The sequence below is a fragment of the Cottoperca gobio genome, chromosome 3 (assembly GCF_900634415.1).
Source record: "Cottoperca gobio chromosome 3, fCotGob3.1, whole genome shotgun sequence".
NCBI lineage: Eukaryota > Metazoa > Chordata > Actinopteri > Perciformes > Bovichtidae > Cottoperca > Cottoperca gobio.
The window spans coordinates 21,885,582-21,909,366 of NC_041357.1; the positions used below are offsets into that span (position 1 = coordinate 21,885,582).

Consider the following 23,785-nt stretch of genomic DNA (forward strand, 5'->3'; position numbering starts at 1 on the left):
TATATGTGTATATCTATATATATATATATATATATATATATATATATATATATATATATATATATATATATATATATATAAAATTTGATGCAAGCATTTACTGATTTAAGATTAAAATCACCTAATTAAATGGGGTGAGAGTCCTTTGCTCTTCCATTTTTGATATGAAATAGTAATTTATGTAAAAGCATTATTTACATAGGAGTCACAGAGTTAACACAGTTAAGATTGAGAAGTGTTATCAGTTTAAGCATTTTTATTCTTACTTCTATAATACACGATGACCTTAAGAGGAAGAGGTCTTCCAAAATGCCTTAGGACTGAGGTAATGTGGACAATGAATAAATACAGAAATATGGGTATTCTTGTATTTTTGAGTTGGTCTGCCGTTTTCTTCAAGTGTGTGTTATGGTCCTCTCGTCCTTTACTTTTTCCATTGCTTGTTTTCGTAGTCCCACTTGGATCCGAAGCCCTCCACTGGGTTCATTCTCATGTCCAACACCCTCTGCAGCTCCTTCTCCTTGTACTCAGCATCAAATGTGCGTGGGACGGGTCCATACACTGCAAAGAGACAATATGTGTCAAGTAATGTGCTTAATTAGATTGCAAGCAAATAAATGTAATGAAGATAATTAATTTCCTCTCTGTCTAAATTGAATACATTTGGAAAACAGGGGCATCTTAACATCAAATCTTGAAATTGCAGGCGCATCATTGCCAATCTTGACATTACACTTTTAGGCAGACATACCAAACATTCTCTGCCAGAGCACAATCAGGCCAGTGAAGCCGACTACGAAAAACATCCCTGCAACCACAGTCTTCCATTCTGACGATCCACGGGTCATCTCAGCAAAGCTCTGTTTGAAGCTGATGCGGTACACTGAACATCGGAAACACAAAATCTAGATGATTACAATTGTAATAGATGAAAAGGGACTTTACAATGACAGAGGACTACATTAATTAAAACAATATTTGCTGATAACAAAATCAGTTTGACCAATAGTTATGAACATTAGAGCATCTCAAAAAAGCAGAGTGCAGTGCATTCAAGTCCTACATGCAATCTTCTCCTCATCAGAGAGTGCAGCCCAGGAGCCCTTCTCCTTTTCCTTCAGGGACGCCTGCTCTGGACTCAGGTTCTGCACATAGCTGATATCGGGGAGGGGATTCTCCCGCAGGTCAAAGTATGCAGGGAGAGTGTATTCCTCTACCTTAGCAACACCTGCTGGAGATGACAAAGAATGCCTCATCAAATAAGTTTCAATAACAACGAATGTGTTCATTCATGCAAACCTTTTCTGAAATGTCATGTGTATTCCAAGACTAAAATGTATTGTTTAAATTTTTCTTAAGACTATGTTGTTCAACACTAAACGAAGAGAAAGCACTGTGTTGACTACGGTGAGCATTGCACTGCTGTGTTCTTTGTCATTTGACTCTTGCGATATGTCATTTGCAGTATTCCTCAGCTTCTGAAGTAAGATGCTTTTAGCCTAACTCTGAAACTTTGTTCAGATTCGGTTGAGGATGTGCTAATCCATGAAATCAGCTCTCAACTCTTTATGGCACATTACTTCCTGTTCTTGGCCTACTACTAACATATACAACATTCTATTCAGTATGTCCCTTGATTTTTCCACATACATTAAACAAAGTACATGTAATCAATCAATAGATGCATGTCAAATAAAATGTAACTTCCTGTAGTCCATCTGTGATACTTGAAAAATAGTCCAGCTGAAAGCTAGAGTATGGTACAAGAAACTATGCTGATACAAACACTTAAGTAGCTGTGCACTGGCACACTCAAATGCTTTTCTGGTGGCTGGAAAATATGTTTACAGGGTGCCAATTATTTGATCCAACTTAAGCAAATTGCCAGATCTACATAGCTAATGTTTCAGGTAATTGTGCGTGAGATGGGAGTACAGCGGGTTATTTACATCAGCCAGACTCCCATTACAGGATGGAAATGTGTTGTTGGGACTTTGAAAGACAAAATACAATAATTTGCATTCAGAGCTATAATAAAAAAAAAAAATTAAAAAAACCTTATGGTCCCTTGAAAGGTCAATGGGTATATAGCATTCAGAATAACAGGCTTTTTTTTGCAATGTAATTATGTATTCCTTAATGTATCAAAGTATTTAATAAATAACAACACTGATTATGTGAGGCAATCTATTGTTATCCACCCTACCAAAAATAGAAAATACTCCATGTCATTTAAAGTCCCACTTACCATGTCCTCCACGCACACAGACAGACGTGGAGATGGCACGTTTGCCAACAAGGCGAAGGACTCTGGCAGCCAGCATTCTGTGGAACAAAAGTCATATGAACGATATTAACAAACTTACATGCAGTCAAAGCCATCGGCATGGTTACACATCCACCTCACAAATACTGTGATCTTTCAAGAAAGGTTTTCAAATGTCAACATTAAAATTATCCTGGTTCTTCAAAAGGACCACGTATATAACATATTAAATACAAGTAATTAAGTTACGTTAAGCTGCACATAGCAGGCGTTACTTCAAGAACAATTGGTAGCGAATCAAAAAATATATTACAATTTCCATCTTTTGACAGTTGTGTGAAATACTTGCATTCAAGTCACGTAGCTTGCAGACACATTCACTAACAATTTACAGTTTACAAACATGTGTGTTAAAATATGTTGTGATGTTTGAGCTTATGTGTCCAAAGGTCTAAATTACCGTTAGCTAACATTACTCCGGAAAGCTAAACTACTCTTAGCGTTAGCCGCAAACACAAGGTCATAACGTTAGCTACCGGGAAAATATAATCAAAGACATATCCATTTCTTTGAACAAAACTGCACATTTAAACACAATTCCATTTACTGAGACTGTATGTATAAGAATCCGATGGCAGACCACTGTAACATTTAACGATTGTCTGCGCAACACACCTGCCTATACACATAGGACACTAGCAACAAGGACAGCTAGCCGTTAAATTAGCCTAACCTAGCTCCGGTCCGCTCTGACAAAGTCACTTGTACACAATTGATTATTTCGGTTAAAATTACACATTTATCTTGGGCCAACAAGTACACTTAAAATACATACAATGTCACAGTATGTGTAAGTGGCAAAGTGTGATGTTTTTCTATATGGTTAGAAGGATGCTGTTGAAAATAAAATACGACCTGCTGTATCTTCCTTGATCACGTCCGCCGATGGGCTAAAAGGAAGTACGATTGTGACCGCCGGAAAAACGTAACTTAGGTTACGAGGAGGTAAGACCAGGCCAGGTTTTTACGACATAGCCATTCTACTTTACGGCACCACCGGTGCCGCAGAAAACGAGTGGAAGGTGGAAGTAAGATTAGCTCTTATGGCTAGATGTAGTGATACTGAGTATTTCATCTAGCATAAAAGAGACAATTGTGATTTTTGCTATTTGTAAAGCTTACATGTTCGTATCAGAAGGCATAGCGTTAACCACATGCTGGCAGTACATTGACTGCTGAGGTAGATATCTACTTTTCTCTGAGCATTATATGTAACGTTAGTTAGCTAACGGTAGCAGACAACAGTCCCTCATCGTGTAGCCACTCAGCTTCTCTGGCTCAGGATCTGTCTGTTTTATTTTTTATTTTTTACCGATTCTGCCGATTTTCTTATAAACATGCCTATTCAGTTGACAAGTCAGGCTTACTGTAAAATGCTTTTACATGCTGCTAAATACCCTCACTGCGCTGTGAATGGATTGCTGGTGGCAGAAAAGACGGAGAAAAAGAAAGACAGCCACGGTGAACCAATCTTGTGTGTGGACTGTGTGCCACTGTTTCACGGCACTCTTGCTCTGGCCCCAATGCTAGAAGTAGCTTTAACACTGGTAAGTAACATTAGGCTTCAAGTAAGATATACACTGAGTTGCAAGTATATTGGGTACATGTATCTTACAATAATGCAGTTTAATACACTAGTCTTGCAAAACAAAAGTTTAGTTTTTGTTGAAACTGTTGAGGGGGTTTGATTCAACTTCAAAAACTACAGCTTTCAAAATGACAATAACGTTGAATAAACAACTCTATGGCAGTTTCAACAAAAACCTTATTGCCTTTATAAACATAAGGTAGGGCCGGGCGATTCAGAAAAAAATTAATCAAATACCACGATAATTTTACCAATTACCTTAATATTGAGACTACATTGTAGGGTTGACTATTGGTGCATATTTACACAATGAGTAATCATAAGTAATGTGGATGTAATGACTAAGTGGGTAAAGGCAAACAATAGAACAGTCTTGAGTTCAGAACATTACTTATTAAAAGTCAACGTGTGCCATATTACAATTACAATATGAAATGCAAGTCCATGTCAATCATGATATATCATCATATATTGGTATAATATACTGCCATTTTTGAGGATTACATTTGTTTTAGCTATGTGTTGCTACTAAAGTGGACATTAAGTGTAGTTACATGTCGTCTTTTTTTTTTTCTCCTATTGAAAATGAATGTGGTCTGACAACAGCTGTCCTTCTTTCCTTTTATGTTAAATCCATGACTCCTGCTCCTGTCTCAGATCGATACTTGGTGTAAAGAAAATAATTACATCATTGTTGGATATTATCAAGCCAATGAGCGCACAAAGGATTCAAGGTACAGAAAACAAAATGGACACCGGCATCACCCTGCTGTTTCAGGAAAACAACCAGTTTTTAAACAATGCCCCAAGCTGCTCTGGACGCTGATGCACTCAATTGTTCGTCCTTTCTCTTGCAGACCCAACCAAGTTGCAGAAAAAGTGGCTGCAAGGATTTCTGAGAACTTCAGTGAAGCAGCTATTGTTATGGTAATTTTTCCTGATTTAGGCGGGTGTTAACACGTGTTCATCCTACCTTCCAGGCAGCCACTGGTTTTAATTCACTTTAAGATAAAAAATCTACTTACAGAGTCTGAAAAACTGAAATAGGTATTTTGATATGTTAATAATGTACAGACAGAGTTAATGCAATTGGCTGCCTGGAAGGTGAAAGAAATGCAATTAATCTAAAATGCTATTTTATTTTTGGTCAGCAGCTTTGTAAAGTTTGCAGAATTGGTAGTGGTTACCCTAAAACATGCCACACATTGGTCTGGTCCTGTAACGATATACACAACAGGTCTGTATGTCCCTAAATTCCCTTGTAATGTTTTCTGTTTTTTTTCCCTCAGGTGGACAGTAGTAGATTCACGATGAGCTGTTTTGAGCCCATTGTGCTTATCTATGACCATCATGAAAACAAGTGGAAAAGCAGAGAAGTATCTTCGTAAGTGTCTCTGTGTTTAGAGCCATTTCCATGAAGACTGTACTGTATGTGCAACTTCAATCAATGTCTCATTAACTAGAGACTCCGTACATTGTCTTTTATGTTTTAAGTGTTAATTGCCTAAATTCTGTTTTTGTCTTCCAGTGACTGTTTTGAGGACTGGAACGAAGCACAGAAGATCACATCTTCTCTGTTAGAGGGCAGGTCCTACGAGAACTTGATTGACTTTGACAATCACTTGGATGATCTAAGGAACGACTGGACCAACCCTGTGATCAACAAGTCCGTCCTGGATCTGTGCTAAGAGAGTCAGTCCGGAGCACCATGGACATGCAGACAAATATTGCTGCCGTTTCAGCATGCATGGCGCTACTTATCGTGTAGCGCAGGAGTACAAAAATGCTGAACATGTGGTCTTTGTTCCATCAAAAGCCCCTCGTACTGAGGGGAACTTGCGGAGCACTGACCGGTGCGGCAAAAAAACCTCAAGGCCAAAAGCCATATGTGCACTGTTGGCATGTGTCCGCCTTTTACAAGGTGATACTGAGGTGATGAAAGCGCAATTATGTTTTTGACTGCAACTTTAATGGGTTATTTTTCTGCAATGATTTGTGTTTATTCATAGTTGTGTGCATAAAGTTAAATTATAGAGTATTTGATCGATTTTCTTTCTTAAATTTTACGACCAGTAGCCATACAGAGATCAAGTACTAAATTATTAAAAATGTAAGGAGATGATTGTACTACTGAGAAATGATACATGTTCTTTATTTAATGTCTAGTTTGTTTTAAGCCCTGAAACTAAATTCACATGAAGAACTGTAGTCGGAAATTTGTGGGCAGCTTAAATAAAAATGCTAATAAAAGAAATAAGTGTAAATAGATGACTTAGAACTGGAAAGACAAGAATCTTAAGTCTTATCTTGTCTTATCTGACTAGGTCAAATGCCACCTCGAGTCCTTCTGTAGATGCACCAGCAATAACAAAGGGATGATTGACTTAAGAGCTTTGACTTATAAATGACTAATGCTTACACAAACATTTCTATGTTGTGTGTCCTGTTATTGTCCCTGGTGTGCTCCAGAACGTCCTTGGGTGATACACATGTTGGTGTATTTGCTTCTGATTGTTGCTCTGGAAGATTCAGAAATACAATTCACAATCAGATCACAGGGATGTGTGAATTTTGTTTTAGGTTGTGTGTGTGTGTGTGTGTGTGTTGTAAGAATTAAGTAAGTCTTTATTTATACTTAATTGACCACTTTGAATCCTATTTAATAAGTAATGTTATAACATTTAAATACTTAATGTGAGGATACATAATTACCTTTGTATTTGAGATTAGAATTAAATCAATAAGCGCTAATTATTTAATTGTGTGGATGTCATTTTTTTTACTAATTATGAACTGAATGTAAAATGAAACCTTTGGAAACTAAGTCTTTGTCAGACCCATGTCATTTAGTCAATTATTTTGCTGTGTGTCTTATACCACTTCCTTTGATGGTTAAGAAAAGGTTGACAAATGCTATGAAACAATCGCCTACTCCAGGGTTTCAGCTTTTAGTTTGGTTTTAAAAACTCAAGGTTTGTATTAATGGCTTTGCTGCGGCATCAGTAACCTGTCAAGGGTCGTACATATGTTACCTGCTCAGAACCGGTAGAATGGAGAATAATTTACTCATAGCTGTAGTCCACATGGCTCCACCTTGTGGAATAACAGTAGTATTACACACTGGCTCATCAGTAATAAGTGCAACAGCAATATAATAGGAAACATCACATTGAAGTATTTCATCATTATTATATAAGACATGTGAATCTGAATAGGTCTCAACATTATAACAATCTAAGATATTTATTAAAAAATATTTAAAATAACCGTTTTCTCTCCAGGTTAAAGAAGATACGGTAGAAACAGAAAACTATTTATTTACTCAAGTAGGGTACTGTGCTTCAGTAACATGTGAGGTGTTTTCTATTTTATGAAACTTGAGACTTCTACTTCACTACATCTCAAGAAGCAAATATTGCACTTTTTTCTCCACTACATTTATGACAGCTATACTAACTAGCTACTTTTCAGATTACAATTCTTCATACCCTTCCTGTCCAGTGAGAACTATTTATCTCCAAAATTGGTGATTTTCAATGTTTCAGATAAATTGAAAGATTAAGTGTTCATGTATGGATTGAAAAGATTATCCTATTTCTTAATAAACCAAATACACTACTTAAAATCCCCTTTGATTAGCTGGAAAATGCATCCTCATAGGCTGAAAATTTAAAATAGCCTTAAGTAGGAAGTTGCCTTTACATATTTTAACTTCCACTTACACACTATAAGTAACACTATATAAATACATAACAGTGTTACATTCCAAAAGAGGACATTGCACATTATGATTAGCCTACTTTCTATACTTTAAATATGTTTTGATAATAATGATGATGTACTTTACTAAAGTACAATTGTGAATGCAGGGCTTTATTTTATCACCGTGTAAATATCTCCACCTCGTGGCGCTAACCTGCCACTGTCCTTGCTGTCACGTGACACACTTTTTCCTTCCGGGCCAGACAAAGCAACAGAGTAAGGATTGGTCAGTGTCGTCATAGCCAACTGCAAAGAAAACAGCCTTTAAATGACCATTTTCAAAAGTTTCAGTTACGCCAAATGCAGATGATTACATACAAAGAAGCCGGAAGTAGTTCAAGTGCACCCAACAGTCCAAAGTGCTCACCGCGCGACACGTTATTTTACGCTGGTGACGTCGCTGTCTCATCCTACGTATTCCCTGTTGGTTCGTGCAGGCTGGAGCGCGGGAACAAGTAGCAGCGTCGATGTGAGGGTAAAAGTTTTGGGAAATTAAATAATCTAATCAAACTATGGATGCCTCGGAGGTAGAGTTCCTCGCCGAGAAGGAGACGGTGACGATAATACCGAATTTCAGTTTAGACAAGATCTATTTGATCGGGGTAAGTAAGTAGGTGTGTTTGTCAAGGCTTTATTTTACACGGTTAACGTCAAACCAAACACTGTCTATGGGATAAACAGTTTGGCCAGATGCTGATCACTCAATAGTTTATATCATATGCCAAACTTTACAGTCTGATGATGAATTGTCTTTCTGTCCTCAGGGCGACCTGGGTCCCTTCAACCCTTCACTGCCTGTCGATGTTCCCGTGTGGCTGGCCCTTAACTTGAAACAAAGACAGAAATGTAGAATTGTTCCTCCTGCGTGGATGGATGTCGGTAAGATATACACTGCATACAAGACATGTGTTCAAGTTTAGTACTTTCGGATTGAGAGTTGGCATACATTCTGAATTGATTCACTTTTAGAGTTGGGATCAAATATACTTTTATATTGTGTATCAATGGACCTCAATTAGCGACATTTATATTCAACTTTATACTAAAAAATAGAGAAGTCAACTCCAGATGAAATCATTGCGTACAACAAAATACATATTTTACATACAAACAAAAATAAGAGGACATTTGTTTGTACATCACTTCCTGCTTGAGGCCCAATGTGTAACAACTCTATTTTATATAAGGTATATAATACTAAAGTTGAGTGACATATTGAAAGCCAAGACTCTAAAGACTGCAATAAAGTTCTGAATACATACAAACAATGGCACCACCTGGGACTATTTTGCTATGTTTGCATTAATCATGATGATTTGTAGTTAAGTGGGATTCAAGATTACTACATGCATCCAGAATCGGAAGAAGACAACACAATGAGATGCTTTGCTTTTAGTTTGCATAGACAAACCAGTCAAAACATTGTTCTTGTTTTTTTATTTACACAATTGAACTTGTTGACTGGTACTTAAAAAAAATAAAAAAATGTTTCTTTGTCCCTCAGCCCCAAGCCCATGTGTTACCGTAAAATGTATAATCTAAAAAATAAAATAAGTTACAAGTATGTTTATAAAAAAAAAAAGGTTAATAGTACATTTGTTGCAGACTATTTTCAGCTGTGATGGTGAGTTTTTACATCAGCAGGACCGTGTACGTGACTCAAAATAAACTAATGTTCATTTTTCATCATAATGCAGTGCGAGGTCAGTCAGTGTGGCTCATTGGTGTGTTTTTAATTGTATTTTGGACAATGCAGCTCCAATGAGTAAGTAAAATCAGGCTTTGGCGGCACAGGATGTACTTATTTGTAGGATCAATTCATTGCCTCAAGGAAAATCAAGTATATTGCCAAATTTCAGATGTCTTTTCCTATTTCACTCCACCTCGTTGAAAAGTGCAGAATGAAAATCTTTAGCAGATGCTGATAATACTGGAATTGGAAGTTCTATGACTGGCACGCCTGAGGGATATTGACATTTCTGCTGATTTCTTCCATCTGGCAATGTGGTTCATTAAATGACTGTTTTTGACTTTTTGTGCAGAGAAACTTGAGGAGATACGAGATCTTGAGAGGAAAGAGGACACCTTTACGCCTGTTCCCAGTCCCTACTACATGGAGCTGACCAAACTGCTACTCAACTAGTGAGTCCATTAAACTGAAGTAATCCCCATGCTCATGGTGTTTTTATAGTAATGAAATGCTCCGTGTACGTGGTGCTCTATGCCTTACATGATGGTTTGTGTGTCTCTGCAGTGCGTCTGACAACATCCCTAAAGCAGATGAGATCCGCACGCTGGTCAAAGACATTTGGGACACGCGTATCGCCAAACTCCGCCTCTCCGCCGACAGCTTCATCAGTCAGCTGGAGGCGCATGCCAAGGTAAAACTCATGATGAAGAATCACATGCTGAGCAACTACAGACAGATTAATTATGACCTATGACCTAAAAAAACAATGGGAAATTGGTAACATAGCTACATGCACGTACAGTCTCATTTCAAACGGCCACTGATCTGTTGAAATTCAAGAAGGATGTGAGCACCGTGGAATTATTTTTGTGCTCTGAAGATAATCTTCAAGTGATGAAAAGCTGTGAACATTCATTAGGTAAACTTGAACCTTGGAGCACCGTGATTGTTTCTTAATCAACAGGATTAACGGCCACAGTGTCCTGGGATTATCCTTTTATCCCCTCATCTTGTGGCTGCCTCCTGTTTCCCTGTCATATTAAGATCCAGTGGATATAAGCTCAAGTGTTCAAGCGTGTCTCCTTTCTCACTCTGCTTCCTCCCCTCTACAGCTGGACAACCTGACTCTGATGGAGATCAACACCATACGAACGTTCCTTCTTGACTCTCTCAACTGCATGTACAAACTACGTTCCAATCTGCAGCCTGGTTCAAGTAAAGGACAGTTCAAGGACTTTTGATCCAAGAGATTTAAAGTCTGCTGCACAGGTTTGGATCTCGTCTCAAGATCCAAAGCTTTGGACTGAGGGTTGGACTTTCTCACCAGGGCCTTCATGCCCCAGAAATTGAATTCACAGGATTTATGACGACGGCTGATTGAAGCTAACTGAGCTTTACTCGGCTCTTTCAAGGGGTTATATTTTTTGTGTGTTACTACATGTATATGAAAAGCATCCAGGCTTAATATGTATCTGCTGTTTGAAATGTGTGCATATTTATTTTTAATGAATTAATTAGGATGCTCAATGTAGTTTAAAACTGCCACCATTTTTGTATATGTCAAAAATAAATGTATTGTGTGTATTTCTAGGGTATAAAATATCATTTCTTTTTACTGGACTAAACAAAAGACATTTGAAGAAGTCCGTGTGGCCATTTTTCTGGACATTTCATAGAGAACTTTTCCTAAAGGTGTTGCTGCTATATTAAAAATAAGGAAACTGAACATTTTCATTCTTTTTTATGAATTCTGTTTAAAAAAATCTACTCATTTAATTCCTTGTGGGAACCCTCCGCCCTGTCTTTGACCCATCCTACATATTTAAGAGCAGCGGGGAGCTGCAGTGCAACATCCCAGGACCAACTGCAGTTCTGAGGTCAGTTAAGTGGCAACAAAATAATAATTTCTAAAAACTGAAATGCATGTCCTGTGGTATGGAAGGAAGCCCAGTCAAACCAAGACAAATACAATTTTAATCTAAAACCAGTGACACGTTAAGATGTGCACCATATTAACGAACATGCTTTGTATGTATGATGTATGATCCACCCTTACCAGCACCCACAAACACACAAAGGTTGATATTTAACATTTTTGAAATATTTTATTTCTTTTTTGTCTGAAATCACAGCCATATATTCATAAATACCTAATTACTACATTCAACAAAGAATATATTACATTACAATGAATTCAAACAAGTACATTTTAAAAACAGGATTTCACAGCATCTAGACATCCTCCACTGAGTAATGGGGCTATTGCATGAGCGTGCGTGGGCTGGAGACACAGGGAGGCTGGGTAAGGGCTCACTGTTCTGCACCTTCCTCCTCAGGTCATTGGCAGCTTACCTCAGCGTGCCTCTTCTGCTCTGTAAAAATGACAGACTACATTCTGTATCTACCTGATTCCCCCCCCCCCCAACTGGCTTGGGCCTCATTTGTAAAATAAAAAAAGTGTCATGATTTAAATGAGTTCTCGGGAGATACATTTAGATTAGGGGATTCTGTGTTTGTTCTTGGCATGCACATATTTGAAGGTGTGAGACATACAGTAGACACTTCAATGTAAAGTCCCTGATCACTGGTGTTATGTGTAGAATTTCCATCATGTGGACTGCAACTCATTCACATGCTCCCAAATTCTTGAGGCACTTGTAATAATTATGCTGTATGTAGGGGGGTCGCTCTGCTTCAGTTTTATAAATTAACTATTTTTGCACATTTTCAAAGTTTATTAAAGTTGTAACTCCTCGCTGGCGGAGGTTGTAAATTGGGACGGCTGAAGCTGATCGTTATATGTACTAGGAAATGCCCAGTTAGAATCTGCTTTGTGTGCGATTTCCAGGCTGGTAATTATAACATGTTGGCAACTTTGGATAGGGGGGGAGTCCTGAAAAGGGGTAAATGCAGGAAGCGGATGAGTGGGGGGGTCTAAGGTATTCAGCAGAGGAAGATGGCCGTTCTGGTTTGAATGTTTTGGCTACCTAATTGCAACTAAATGTGAAACTAAGAATCCAAAATGCTACTGTTTTTGAAATTTTGGCACCGTGTCCTGCTGATAAGGGCTCGTAAGGCGTAACATTATGCAAACCGTCATATTGTTTGAGTCTAATGCTACATAATGTCATACAAAGTGAATTGAAAGGTCCAATGGTAGGATAAAGCATTAATAACCAGTTTCATGAGCTGGCTGCTTAAGAGACTCTTCATGTCTTTACAAAATCAAGTATGTCAAGTGACCAAAGTAAAAAAAATAAAAAATAAAAACTCACTGGATTTCAACTGGTTTCTGTATGAGAATATCATAAGCTAACTAGTCATGCCAGCAGCAAGGACGCTGAGCAGAGGAGTTGATGATGGGCATTAAAACAGAGAGACACATGTTGCTGTGAAGGAAGGGGGATGAGAGGATGGGAGTCATGTCTCAGGACCTCTAAGTAAGCTTTGCTCAGATGCCAGATGAGGTGGTTGTGGCTGGGTCAGGAGAGAGTAAGAGGAGGAGTGTCCTGTTCTCTGACTCTTGCTAAATGTCTCAAAATGAGCTGTTCTGGCCAGCAGCAGTACAAACACTAAAAGCAAGGCTTTCTTTTCCAACCCAAAAAAAAAAAAAGCATAAACATATAAAAATGGCAGGCTTTTTCTTTAAAAGAACAATGATTAAAGTAATAAAAACATACAAAATTCTTTTAAGTCTTCATATTATATACAATACAAGGCTGAAGCCCCTTTTAAAATTCTTATTCTCAAATTTTCTATTTCGAAATAAAACATTTCCTTAATTCTTTCCAAAAAATGTGCATTTTCTAAGTTCTTCCCTAATTTGAACAGTTCTTTGTTGTAACACAGTACCACCAGGTAGTTGTTCAGCTTTTATTCTTAAGTGCATTTCCAGTTCAAAAGCTCATGTGGCCACTGTGATAAAATCAGTCCCGACTGGCCCAAAGCCTTTGGAGCGTTCAAGTCTCTTGACGACACCCCTGCTGGGGTAGCTGCTCCCTCATTGGCAGGATTGTCTGTGTAGCTGTGGCGTTGAGGGATGCAGGGACTGAACAATAGAGCAGCAGGGACTGAAGAATGTGTGACAAGCAGGTGCATTATGTGTGTTTGTGTTGATCTTCAGGTACTCCTGCCCCATGCGCTCTGGGTTGGCTACATTGGCACACGTTAGTGGCTCGTGGCACAGTCCCTGGCTGGCCACAATCCAAAGACTGCCTGTCCTTCACTGTATGGTCCTGTCTCCTGTGCATTCATCGATCATTCATCCATTCACTCAATTCATTCATTCATCTTATCTAGCCAGCCATATTCTCCTCCTTGGAGCCATGTGGACCAGGCCATGAAAAATAAACTCTGGGTGTCAGTCTGAAAGGGGGGATGGCCGGGGGCCATCGGGTCGGCGTGTTGGGGTCACCTGGGAGGGTAGCCCTTGTAATGGCCGCCTCTCGGCCAGTGTGTCTGTGGCAGCGTCAAACACTTCCTGAAGTGCTCCAGCTCTGCTTGTAGCTTCTCCCTTTCCACTGCCAGCTTCTGTCTCTGGGACATCAGCTCCTACACGGACAAGGAAGAGACGGAAGACAAAAAAATGTGATTTCAGTTACATGGCATCAATATCAAGGAGAAACCACAATGTGAGAATAATAAAGAACACAGTGATATATCATTCATGGAACAAACTGTATCTTTGATCATTTTTCAAGAAGGAACGCATGTTTTTCAAGGAGGCGTGTTTAATTCATCCTCAATGTGTGGAGAAGGGTATTGATGAGTTTGGGCTTCGAGATGATGCAAATTGTGTTAGAAGGCTCAGTGTGTGTGTGTGTGTGTGTGTGTGTGTGTGTGTGTGTGTGCATGCATCTTACCCCCATGCTATGAGATAGCTGCTCAGCGGTCAGACTGAGGTTGTAGTTCTGAGCTTCTAGTCTTCGACACTGGCTCTGCAACACTTGTCGCTCCAAACTTTGCTCTACACGACCAAACCGAATGAGAGAAAATGGGGAAGAAAAAAAACAAGAGTTGGAGAAAAAGAAATGAAGCCTGGGAGCAGTGAACATTGACCACTTTGCAGAATGGTGTCCTTGTGCTGCAGCAGATGCTATGAGGGTAATTTACCTCTTTAGTTTTCAGAAGCATGTGTCTTCATGTTTACGATTTAATGAAACACACGGTTCAAATTGTGCGTTTTAAAAGGCTCGGATTGGTCGGGTAGCTTCTCAACTGATATTCACACACATTTACTTGGACATAACTGAACGGCGTAGAGTAAGGATGCCTTGTAGAGACGAGAGAACACTACTACAACTGTTAAAAAAACATGGCTATTTTCCAGGAATAAAGGGAAACTCTAAATTATGAACCAATATAATGAGATGTCGGCGGCTTTTTCAGAGGGCGGGGTTATGAATCAGTCATATAAGACGAGGTAGAAGAGCCATAAAAACAGCAGTTATGAGATTTTAAACAGCATCATTTTAAATCACTGCATGTTGACTGCAGCTGCTTACCTTCAACGTATTCCTGATAAGCTTCAAATATAGATTCAATCCCCTGCCACTTGGAAGCAGGAACCTCCTCTTCCTCCTCATCCTGTTCCTCCTCAGAGTTCTCTGGACCAGACAGGTCCTCCCTCGTCCCTGAGGCCTCCCGATGTAGGCCCACAGAGAAGTGCTGCCCGTTGGGCTGAGGGTGAGCATGCGAGAGCGGATGGGAAAATGAATGTGCATTTGAGTGAGATTGTGAATGCGGCAGCGGCGGCCGACCAGGAGCGCTCTGAAGCTCTGGAATGTTGTAGTGAACAGAGGACTCCTGGAGGTGGGACGACTCCGACATCCCCGTGGCACCACCTAAAGGACGATGATGATGATGATGGGAGAGAAGGGAAGGTTTTGTTGTATTTAATCCATTTATAATAATTTCACTGTAAAATTTCTGAAAATAATGAAAAGCCAGTCCAAATTTTAAAGATATTAAATTCACTATCACAGAAGTCCAAGAAAACCAAGTACATCTTTGGAACTGGTGAATTCTTTGCAAACAAATGACAAATTCAATCAATAATCAATAGACAAACTTATCGCTTCAGCTCCAGATCATTTAATAAAAACAATTAACAACAAATAGTAATAGATTAATAAATTAAGTTCATTCATCATGTAAAAAACATAAACATTTGCTCGTTAGAGCTTCTCAAATGACGCAGATTTGCTGTGTTTGATGTTTTGGACTGTAGGTAGATACTCAACAAGCCCGGCTGGTGCGGCTTTACCTTTATGTTTCTGCAGAGCCTTCTGAGTGGACTGAAGCACAGATTCGTGGAACTGCTGGGCAAATTCCTCCGGGGTGAAGCTGTCCCAGGGTTTGGTGCGTCCATTGACGCTGTGAGGGCCCTCTTTAGCCTGCAGGGGGTGAGGGGGCCGCAAGCTGTTCAGCAGGCTGGAGCTCCTCTTAGAGACCGGTCCCTCACTGGGCCCCCGGGCCTTGTCTGGGTAGACAGCTGGAGAAGGGGGTTCCTTTGGTCTTAATGTCTCCCCAAGGGGTTTTGGATGACCATTGGGGGACGCTGGGCGATGTGAGGAGGGGCTATGTGGCCTGACACTGTGGTGGCCTTCTGATTCAGAGGAAGGCTGGGCAAATGCAGAATCTGCAATCATTGGAACATGTGTTAGTCATGATGAGGTCAAGATCAACATTGTTACCGATGGAACGCTGCAATTAGAAACATATCTCACCAGAAGTCTGTGTTGGAGGGCTCTTACACAGCGGATGAGGGGCCTGTCTGATGGTATCCAAGGTTACGCTCTTCTCTTTAATGGCAGTGAAGCAGGTCCACCACCCTTTCATTATCTATGAGACAGAGACAATTAGTTAATCCTGTCTGTATTTAGCTTATTCACAATTTCATAAGCACCTATACTACCTAACTACCTAGTGTGTGTGTGTGTGTGTGTGTGTGTGTGTGTGTGTGTGTGTGTGTGTGTGTGTGTGTGTGTGTAAAAGGAGGTTGAGTGTGGCCTAACAGCATTGGAGGCAGCGCACTGCCATCTGTAGGCAGCAAACTGTAAATCAAAAGGATTAGACAAGGATCACTGTAAATCCCACTGCTGCCACTCCCAATTCCTTGTCAGTGTGTGTGTGTGTGTGTGTGTGTGTGTGTGTGTGTGTGTGCGTGTGTGTTTGTGTGTGTGTGTACGTTTAACTGCAAGTGTCTACAAACAGAACCTTAACACAAGTCCACCTTTCTAACTAGGGCAATATAAAGCATAACATTATGCATACATTGTTTAGAATATGCTGCACATTATACAGGGCTTTGAGGTTGACGTGATCATTGTTTGACCTCTTTATGATTTCCTTCAAGGCTTGAGTCAACATATTCATGAGAATGCGGCGCATGCAAAGCAGGCAGAGCTCAGCTGAAGTGAAGCGTCAGCAAGCTGCAGAGCAGACTGGGAATGAATACTACTTTTGACAGGCTAAATGAGCATGCAATCAGTCTTCTTCTTAACTCTGCTGAAATAAGATGTCAAAGAGGAGAGACATGATATGAGTAATGGATGGGGATGTTTGTATGGCGTGTAGAGGGCACAGGGTCACTTCTGTAATGTAGTGGTTTCTAACTAGCTCGCTGAGGCACACTGATGTGTGCTCGGCTGTGCCTTGCAGTAATATCTTCGGATATTTTGTATTCATCAATGTCAATAAAAATGATTCCTTTACTTAATTCTGATACTCTAACATTGGAGGCAATGGAGTTAGCTTCCTGGGCACACCAATTATTTCCTTAAACAATACCGGTGCAATAGTGTATTTAATTAAGTATAGCTAAGAGGCATTGTTACGCACAGTTAAATCTTCCACTAATTAACGTAGTTCTTGAAACATAATTAAACAAAACGGTTGGTAAGCAACACTAAGGAGCCATATTAGGAGGACAGAATTATTCATATATATTTACCAGGGTTTTTAGAGCAGTTTCAAACACGACTAAGTAAATCAAAAGTGTGAGATGGAGGAGCCGCTACATAGACTGGGCTTAATCTGCGTATTACTATAAATTCCCGTACCTCTCCTCTGCTGTATAGTGACATGGGACAGTCTGAACGTGGTGAGGAACCGCTTCTTATCCTCCAGCTCTGGTGCTCGATCCATTTCCTCAGGGGTGAAGCGCGTGCTGAGTTGGGGAAGAGGAGGAGGAGTGCGTTTCGATTGCGAGAAAGGCGGTGAAGGGCTGCGTTCCCTGAGCCTCCTCCTCCTTTTCCTTCTCTTCTGCTGCACCAGCTCATCTCGTCGGCCCACCGTGGTCAGGCCAAACGCTCCCAGGAAGTCCATTTTCTGTGCAGAGAAAGAAAATCTTAGTGTAATGTTTTGTCACAAGTGTGTGTGGAAAGCACAGGAAGCGTATGTGTTGGCAAGTGTTTTACCTCTGAGGAGTCATCCAGTTTGAGTGGGGGCTGGTCTGCTACTCTCCTGAGATGGGCTTTCACCTCCTCTTCATCGCTCTCATCATACGAGTCATCCAGCTCATAGTAGTAACCTGCAGCAAGCAGAGAGGTCACTACTGACACCCCACTTTTAAATCCTCTAATAAACTCAAATGTTACATAAAACAAGATATAGTCTATGATCAAAGCTGGTAAGAATGCACGTGATCATGTGTAGCAGCAGTAGTATGCCTATGGTGAGTACCTTTCTCCCTGGCCTCCCTTCTTCTCTTCTCCTCCATGTCCAGCTTGCTGACAGGCCTTCGGTGCTGCTGAAGGTATTCGTCATAGATCAGCATTGTGTCTGGACCCATCGCCAGTGTTGCTACCTGTCCCATCCCTGGCCCGGCAACCATTCCTTGCCCTTGTCCATGTCTACTGTGCCCTGGGTGTCCCTGGAGGCTCTTTATTCCAGCATTACTTTTCATGGCTCCCTCCAATTCATACTGGCTGGACAGGGACAGTGATGCCCTCTGCTGGCTGAAAAAGGATTGGGTGGATTTCTCCAGATCAGCAAGGAATGTGCTGGGTTCCGGCAGGCCCGGAGGACCTCTCAGTGGGGGATACTTCTCCATGGCTACCCCTTCTCTCCTTCGTGCTCCGTCCTCATATTTGGAGGGTCCTGGAGGAAGCCGACCGAGCTCATAGTGTCCCATCCCTGAGGGCTCGTGGTTACGTCTGGACTCTGAGACGGTTTCTATTAGAGATGCAGGGTTCCACAAGGTGGTGGGAGGGTGGTGTTCACGTGGTGGCTGAGGAGGTTTGGGGGAGATGAGGGGTGGAGGGGCGCCTAAGTGAGAGTGGAGGTCCCGGCTTCCTGGTTCATGGTGATTTGGTATGGATCTGTAGAGATACAATGGAACAGGGAAATCATGTTTATCTTTTAGAAATACTTCACAATGTCCATATCTCCTCTAAAATCGATTAAAGGTGTATTCAAATCACACATGCAAAGCAGGGACACACCATAGTGCTTAAATGCCTTGCCTATTTCCCTTTCAGTCCCTGTCAGTATGTCTGTGCAAGGCAGTGTTATCAAGCCCAGACAGAGTAGCCCAGAGCAGAGTGAGGATGTGGCCAAGGCACACAATGTCCTCCAGATACACAGACCTCTTTTTGATCCGTTAGGTTCTTGTAGTGTGGCACGCACGCACACGGCACACACGCACGCACGCACGCACGCACGGTTGAAAAGATACTTGTAAAGGAATAATGATATGGGTGGTGGAAAAGAAATGGCAACAGTGAGGAAGAAAGAAAGGCAGATGGACACTGTCTCAAGCATCTTTCCAAATCAAGCCTGGCAGGAGCGCACTGTGCATGACCAGTCAAATTATCTATGCCTCCCTGTTTGTGTTTGCATTTCTGTGTGTGTGTGTCAGTGTGTAAATGTGTGTTATCTGCAATCTGCAGCCTGTGAGCTGTGATTCTGCGATTATACCGTAGGGTTACCGATACTTGTGTATCTCTCCTGTCCTACCAGTTCAGCATTAACCACAGCCTCACTCCTGAACCGCTCACAACAACCCAAACACAGGCAGAGTCACAAAGGAGGGTAAGCAGGGGGCTTACGCTGTGCAAGGTTGAGGGGATTAGCCGAGAATTAGCCTTTGTGTATCTTAGCCGTCCCACTCACTGCCTGTTTGAAACCCCCACCCACTATACACGAAACAGCATCAGGACCTCCTTCTCATCATCATCAGGACCCCACTTTACCCCCTACATCAACACCTTAACATAGCTGCCTGTTTGCCTACATGTCAGACCTGGAAGGAAGCATGGACAGAAATAGAGTAGATGTGATGCTTCTGACAGGGTTTATCTTTTTTTTCCAGTCCTGCCTGAAAACAAACTTCTAAAGCCTCCTAGCTTCTGAGGCTTCAGAACACAGGCACATCTGTCCCTAAAAGGCTAGCACAGACCGGCAGCCAAACACCCCAACAATAGTGTTTGCACTGAAAGCACACGTTGTCGGTGTCACAGAGACCCCAGAACTGCTTCTCTCTATCAGATAACATGGGCAAAACAACTCCTCAATCGCCAAGTCAAGTGGAAATAAATACTGCCAGGTAAGTGGGTTTGAAATCTCTGCACTTGTTTGGCTGGACTGCAATGAGGTAAGCACTGTGAAGGTTGTCTCACCTGTGTGGGTCTGTTCTGTGATCTGGTGCGTCAGCTGGCCGGCCCAAGTCCAGGTGCTGGTCCAGAACCTGCTGGCGGAATTCAGACACCTGGTACTGACGATCCTCCTTCTCCTGCCGCAGCTTACGTTGCCGCGCCAACCACCTCTCCTCCTCATTGGCCCTCTGAGCTAACATAGAGGCCGAGAGCCCCGTGCCCACAGCGCTGGCCCCCATGAAGAGGCCGTGGCCTGAGATTAAACCAGGGATGGGATGATGGGATTGGACCATTGAAGAGTGGAGTCCTGGCGGGACTGGTTTGGGAGCTGGAGGGGCGGGCTCTTTGGTTTTATCTGTGGAGGGAGAAAGGTCAGGGTATCAATTTTGATATTAAAGCTGCAACTAATATTTTCACTTCACGATTATGTTTCTCAATTCATGGGTTATTCATTTAGTCTATAAAATAGTAAAATAAATGTCTATCACAAGTGGCCAGGAGCATACGGTGATGTCATCAAATTGCTTGTTTTGTCTGACCAACAGTCCAATAGCCAGACATGAAGAAGAGTAAACACATAGTAAGAAACCACTGACTTTTTAAGCAAATAGTTTAAATGACTTAAACAATTAACTGATTATCATTAATGGTTGCAGTTAAAACATTTTTTATTTGACAATTGTTTCAGCTCTATTAGATATAAAGTGTATATAGGGGCTTATGGAAGCTACAGGGGCATCATGGACACATACCAGCCCGATTAGGGGTGAGTCTCTCAGGCTTGGTTCGGTCCTCCTGCCCCCTCATCGCATGGAGCTCAGCCAGATAGTGGTTCTCCATGGCCTTGGACGCCTGCAGCTCCTTATCCCTCAGTGCTCTCTCCTTCTGCCTCTCCATTTCCTTCTCTCTTTCTCTCTCTCTCTCCCTCTCTCTCTCACGCTCCCTTTCCCGCTCGCGCTCTCTCTCCCTTTCCAGCTCCTTCTCCCGCTCTCTTTCCCTCTCTCTCTCCCTCTCCCTCTCCTTCTCCCTCTCTGCCTCACGCTCCCTCTCTTTTTCCCGCTCGCGTTCTCGTTCCCGCTCCCTCTCTCTCTGCCGCAGCTCATCTTCCAGCTGAAGCCTAAAAAGCAAAAGTGGACAGGGAGGCAGAAGTAGAAAGAAGAAGTCAGTTAAAGTAGAAAGAAATCACGGCACACAGCTGAGATCTACTGTACACATGCACTTGCCATTGTACATATGCGTGAATTAAGGGGACTTTACCTCTCAGACTGCAGTGCTGACAGTGAGGGGTGTGTGAAGTCTCCAGGGTAGCGCACGCCTGGGAGGTGCATGTGAACCTGCAGAGGGATGCATGGGAGGTAAACCTCCCCCTCCTGGCAGCTGATAGAAAGGTGACCTCATAGCAGAGAGGCAGAACGGGTCATCCATCCTGGGAGATAAGGATGGAAATAAAAAAAAGAAAGAAAGAGAGAAAGAGAGGAAGTCAGTCTCTCCGTGTGACAGTACGGCATTCACTTTCATTAACCTGCGTGCCTCTCCCAAAGAAGCGACATCACAGGGTCTTCCATCTTTCAAGAAAGCAGCAGCGTCTGTCAGCTAACCTCAATCACCACACAGCAGCTAGCGAGAGACTGCGCTGTGCGTTGATGCACAACTGTGTGTTTTTGTGTATGTGTGTGACATCCACTGCTCATCCCCTCATTAAATCCATTACAGCACAGTGTGTGATGGGTGCTGCAGTCCTCTGATCTTGCGGGGTTGACAGACCAGGGGCACGCAGCCTGTGTGATGGCCCAAAGCAAGCAGGGTCCTTCTCAGCGCACACAGAGTATACATGATCATACGTAGCATACATTCAAAATTAATGTATTTTTAAACAAACATTTCACATACATTTTCTGCTGCTGGTGTTTTCTCTTTATGATCACTGGGCTGTCACTCCAATAAGGAACACTATAAAGCAATAAGCAAAGAACCTGAAACAAAACTAATTTTCTTCTTTTTTTTTATAAAAGTAGTGAACAGGATACGTCTTATTTTAGATGTATTAACAGTTCAGGGATTCTTTTATGGTAATTTCCCACAAAGCATGCATGAAAAAGCTCCAGATATATGGAGTTAAGTGGCAAAACCAGCCGTGGCTCTCTTTTGGATGTTCATATTTTATTCATAGGCATAACCTAGCTGGGGTAAAGACAAGGCAAATGGGTCTTGCTATTAACTGGCTTGGTTTAAGAAGCTTCAAAACAAATACAACTCCTTCATTAATAATGCAAATACCACAGTCTGTTTGTGCTGCAGACTGCAAAAAAATATTAGGTACACCAAGAAAAATCTGTCAAATAAGTATAATACTTGAATGTCTTGATGTTTTATGAAGAACTGCACTGTAATTTAGCAAGCAATATAACATCATTACAGCAGCTCTGAAGGTTGTAATTCACATTACTCCAACCTTTGGAAATAAACAGTGATGCATTTTCTAATCAATCTCTTAAAAGCATTTTGACACAACTGACCAGGAGATTTTCAAACAGAGGCTTCTTAGCAGCAGCCTTTCCGATGATGATACACTAATACAGCTTAGAACTCCAATATGATCAACTCTGCTCTTATCTGTAATTGTTTTAAGTAATACTCTGTGACCTTTGTTTTGCATTTGTTAACTGACTTTTTTTTTTAAATATGTACTGCCATCTGTGTAAGTCACTTCCCTCTTCAACTCTTTTCTCATTGAAATCTCTCCCCCAGTTAAATAATTATACAAATAAACAACATCAACATCCTACCTCTGGTAACATGAATTCAAGGTCACCTACACACAAATGCATTTACTGCTGAGTCTAAGCATAACAAATACTGAGCTCCGTCAAACGCACTGGTTTGCACAATTTGCTCTCAGAGGAAATGGGTGCCAAGTCAACAAAACAAATTAATGGAGAGATTTACCTGTATGGCGTGAAGGAGGGGTGGGGCAGGTAGCTGGGGTGGTAGTAGGCAGCTGCGGCAGCTGCAGTGGCGGGGTCCAGGCCCATGGGCAAAGAGGGCATGCGGAGGGCATCCTCAGTCGTGGCATAGGGCCGGAAACCACGGAGGTACTCTTCTGGTACATGACCAGGGGGCACTGCATTAGGCAACTGTCTGGGTAAACTGAAGTTAAGAGATGGGGTAGGGGCACAAAAGAGAATAACAATAGTTAGTTGGATTTTCTATGTGTCCACTGTTGTACACACGTACTCTATGAATCAGTTTCGCAGCACCAACACAACTAATTATTTGTAATTTGGTGTGGCTACTTATTCCAGTAAGTTTAATACACCGATGAATTATTGATCATGCACTTATAACAATGTATGGAGAAACTTCCTTTTAAAAATGGAAAACCATTAAAAACCCTTAAATCCGGAGACACATGCAGAGCATTGTGTGACTCACTTGAGAGGCTGGAAACGTGAATCCTGCATGACAGCACCGGGGGTGAGACCAAAGGCATAGGGGTTTCCCAGGAGATGGGCAGGGACCGAGGGGCCACCCTTTTCCTGTGGGTGGTTCCCCTCTGCACCCAGACGTTCCCTGCTGGCCCCACGAGGCCCCGAGTCAGCCTGGAGAGAGATGGAGGGAGAGAGAGAGAGAGAGTCATCGTCATTGTTCGTGAAGACCTGTGACCGTCACGGTTGTCAATGCTCATGGAGCCCATCCTGTGAGACGGGGGAAAGAATAGGGCCGTTTATGGTGCAGCAGGCTCCCTCACTCTCTCTCCCCACCTCAGGCACTTTTATTCACTTTCCCACACAAACCACCTTCCTATAGAAATAAACGGATGA

General features: G+C 41.7%; 4 protein-coding genes across 6 annotated transcripts in view; 2 read left to right on the top strand and 2 right to left on the bottom strand.

The window, feature by feature from the left end:
- Window positions 1-222: 222 nt before the first annotated feature.
- On the bottom strand, window positions 223-3,263 carry cox4i1 (cytochrome c oxidase subunit 4I1). 3 transcript variants are annotated; one of them, XM_029461430.1, is made up of 5 exons: window positions 3,182-3,263; window positions 2,249-2,325; window positions 1,064-1,231; window positions 752-883; window positions 223-561 (listed from the first exon to the last, which is right to left on the bottom strand). In XM_029461430.1, the coding sequence occupies exons 2-5, from the start codon at window positions 2,322-2,324 to the stop codon at window positions 425-427; spliced, it is 513 nt and encodes a 170-aa protein (XP_029317290.1). In that variant the 5' UTR covers window position 2,325; window positions 3,182-3,263; the 3' UTR covers window positions 223-424. The 3 variants fall into 3 exon arrangements, with proteins under 3 accessions (XP_029317290.1, XP_029317310.1, XP_029317299.1); XM_029461450.1 differs by having other exon boundaries at window positions 1,064-1,228; window positions 3,182-3,251; XM_029461439.1 differs by lacking the exon at window positions 3,182-3,263 and adding an exon at window positions 3,102-3,121.
- A 14-nt stretch (window positions 3,264-3,277) lies between these two features.
- Window positions 3,278-6,665, top strand: emc8 (ER membrane protein complex subunit 8). Its single transcript, XM_029461418.1, has 5 exons — window positions 3,278-3,873; window positions 4,572-4,648; window positions 4,772-4,841; window positions 5,204-5,298; window positions 5,443-6,665. The coding sequence occupies exons 1-5, from the start codon at window positions 3,664-3,666 to the stop codon at window positions 5,600-5,602; spliced, it is 612 nt and encodes a 203-aa protein (XP_029317278.1). The 5' UTR covers window positions 3,278-3,663; the 3' UTR covers window positions 5,603-6,665.
- A 1,316-nt stretch (window positions 6,666-7,981) lies between these two features.
- Window positions 7,982-11,092, top strand: gins2 (GINS complex subunit 2). The gene is made up of 5 exons (XM_029454488.1): window positions 7,982-8,278; window positions 8,441-8,555; window positions 9,719-9,818; window positions 9,931-10,057; window positions 10,479-11,092. The coding sequence occupies exons 1-5, from the start codon at window positions 8,189-8,191 to the stop codon at window positions 10,605-10,607; spliced, it is 561 nt and encodes a 186-aa protein (XP_029310348.1). The 5' UTR covers window positions 7,982-8,188; the 3' UTR covers window positions 10,608-11,092.
- A 353-nt stretch (window positions 11,093-11,445) lies between these two features.
- The window catches only part of gse1b (Gse1 coiled-coil protein b), a 161,133-nt gene continuing 148,793 nt past the window's right edge, over window positions 11,446-23,785 (bottom strand). Inside the window, 15 exon segments of the mRNA XM_029454477.1 lie at window positions 11,446-13,917; window positions 14,229-14,332; window positions 14,871-15,209; window positions 15,632-16,006; window positions 16,095-16,179; window positions 16,181-16,209; window positions 17,430-17,697; window positions 17,787-17,899; window positions 18,052-18,689; window positions 19,989-20,319; window positions 20,717-21,081; window positions 21,222-21,298; window positions 21,300-21,390; window positions 22,911-23,111; window positions 23,397-23,563. Coding sequence (XP_029310337.1) covers window positions 13,777-13,917; window positions 14,229-14,332; window positions 14,871-15,209; window positions 15,632-16,006; window positions 16,095-16,179; window positions 16,181-16,209; window positions 17,430-17,697; window positions 17,787-17,899; window positions 18,052-18,689; window positions 19,989-20,319; window positions 20,717-21,081; window positions 21,222-21,298; window positions 21,300-21,390; window positions 22,911-23,111; window positions 23,397-23,563 — 3,324 coding nt within the window. The 3' untranslated portion in view covers window positions 11,446-13,776.

Excerpts from the sequence above, each read along its gene's own strand:
- cox4i1 (XM_029461430.1), bottom strand. The coding sequence starts at position 2,324 with ATGCTGGCTGCCAGAGTCCTTCGCCTTGTTGGCAAACGTGCCATCTCC. Across the intron at positions 1,232-2,248 it reads CTGTGTGCGTGGAGGACATG|CAGGTGTTGCTAAGGTAGAG; the intron begins GTAAGTGGGACT and ends TGTCATCTCCAG. Across the intron at positions 884-1,063 it reads TGATGAGGAGAAGATTGCAT|TGTACCGCATCAGCTTCAAA; the intron begins GTAGGACTTGAA and ends TCCGATGTTCAG.
- emc8 (XM_029461418.1), top strand. The coding sequence starts at position 3,664 with ATGCCTATTCAGTTGACAAGTCAGGCTTACTGTAAAATGCTTTTACAT. Across the intron at positions 3,874-4,571 it reads TAGAAGTAGCTTTAACACTG|ATCGATACTTGGTGTAAAGA; the intron begins GTAAGTAACATT and ends CTCCTGTCTCAG. Across the intron at positions 4,842-5,203 it reads GTGAAGCAGCTATTGTTATG|GTGGACAGTAGTAGATTCAC; the intron begins GTAATTTTTCCT and ends TTTTTCCCTCAG.
- gins2 (XM_029454488.1), top strand. The coding sequence starts at position 8,189 with ATGGATGCCTCGGAGGTAGAGTTCCTCGCCGAGAAGGAGACGGTGACG. Across the intron at positions 9,819-9,930 it reads ACCAAACTGCTACTCAACTA|TGCGTCTGACAACATCCCTA; the intron begins GTGAGTCCATTA and ends GTGTCTCTGCAG. Across the intron at positions 10,058-10,478 it reads AGCTGGAGGCGCATGCCAAG|CTGGACAACCTGACTCTGAT; the intron begins GTAAAACTCATG and ends TCCCCTCTACAG.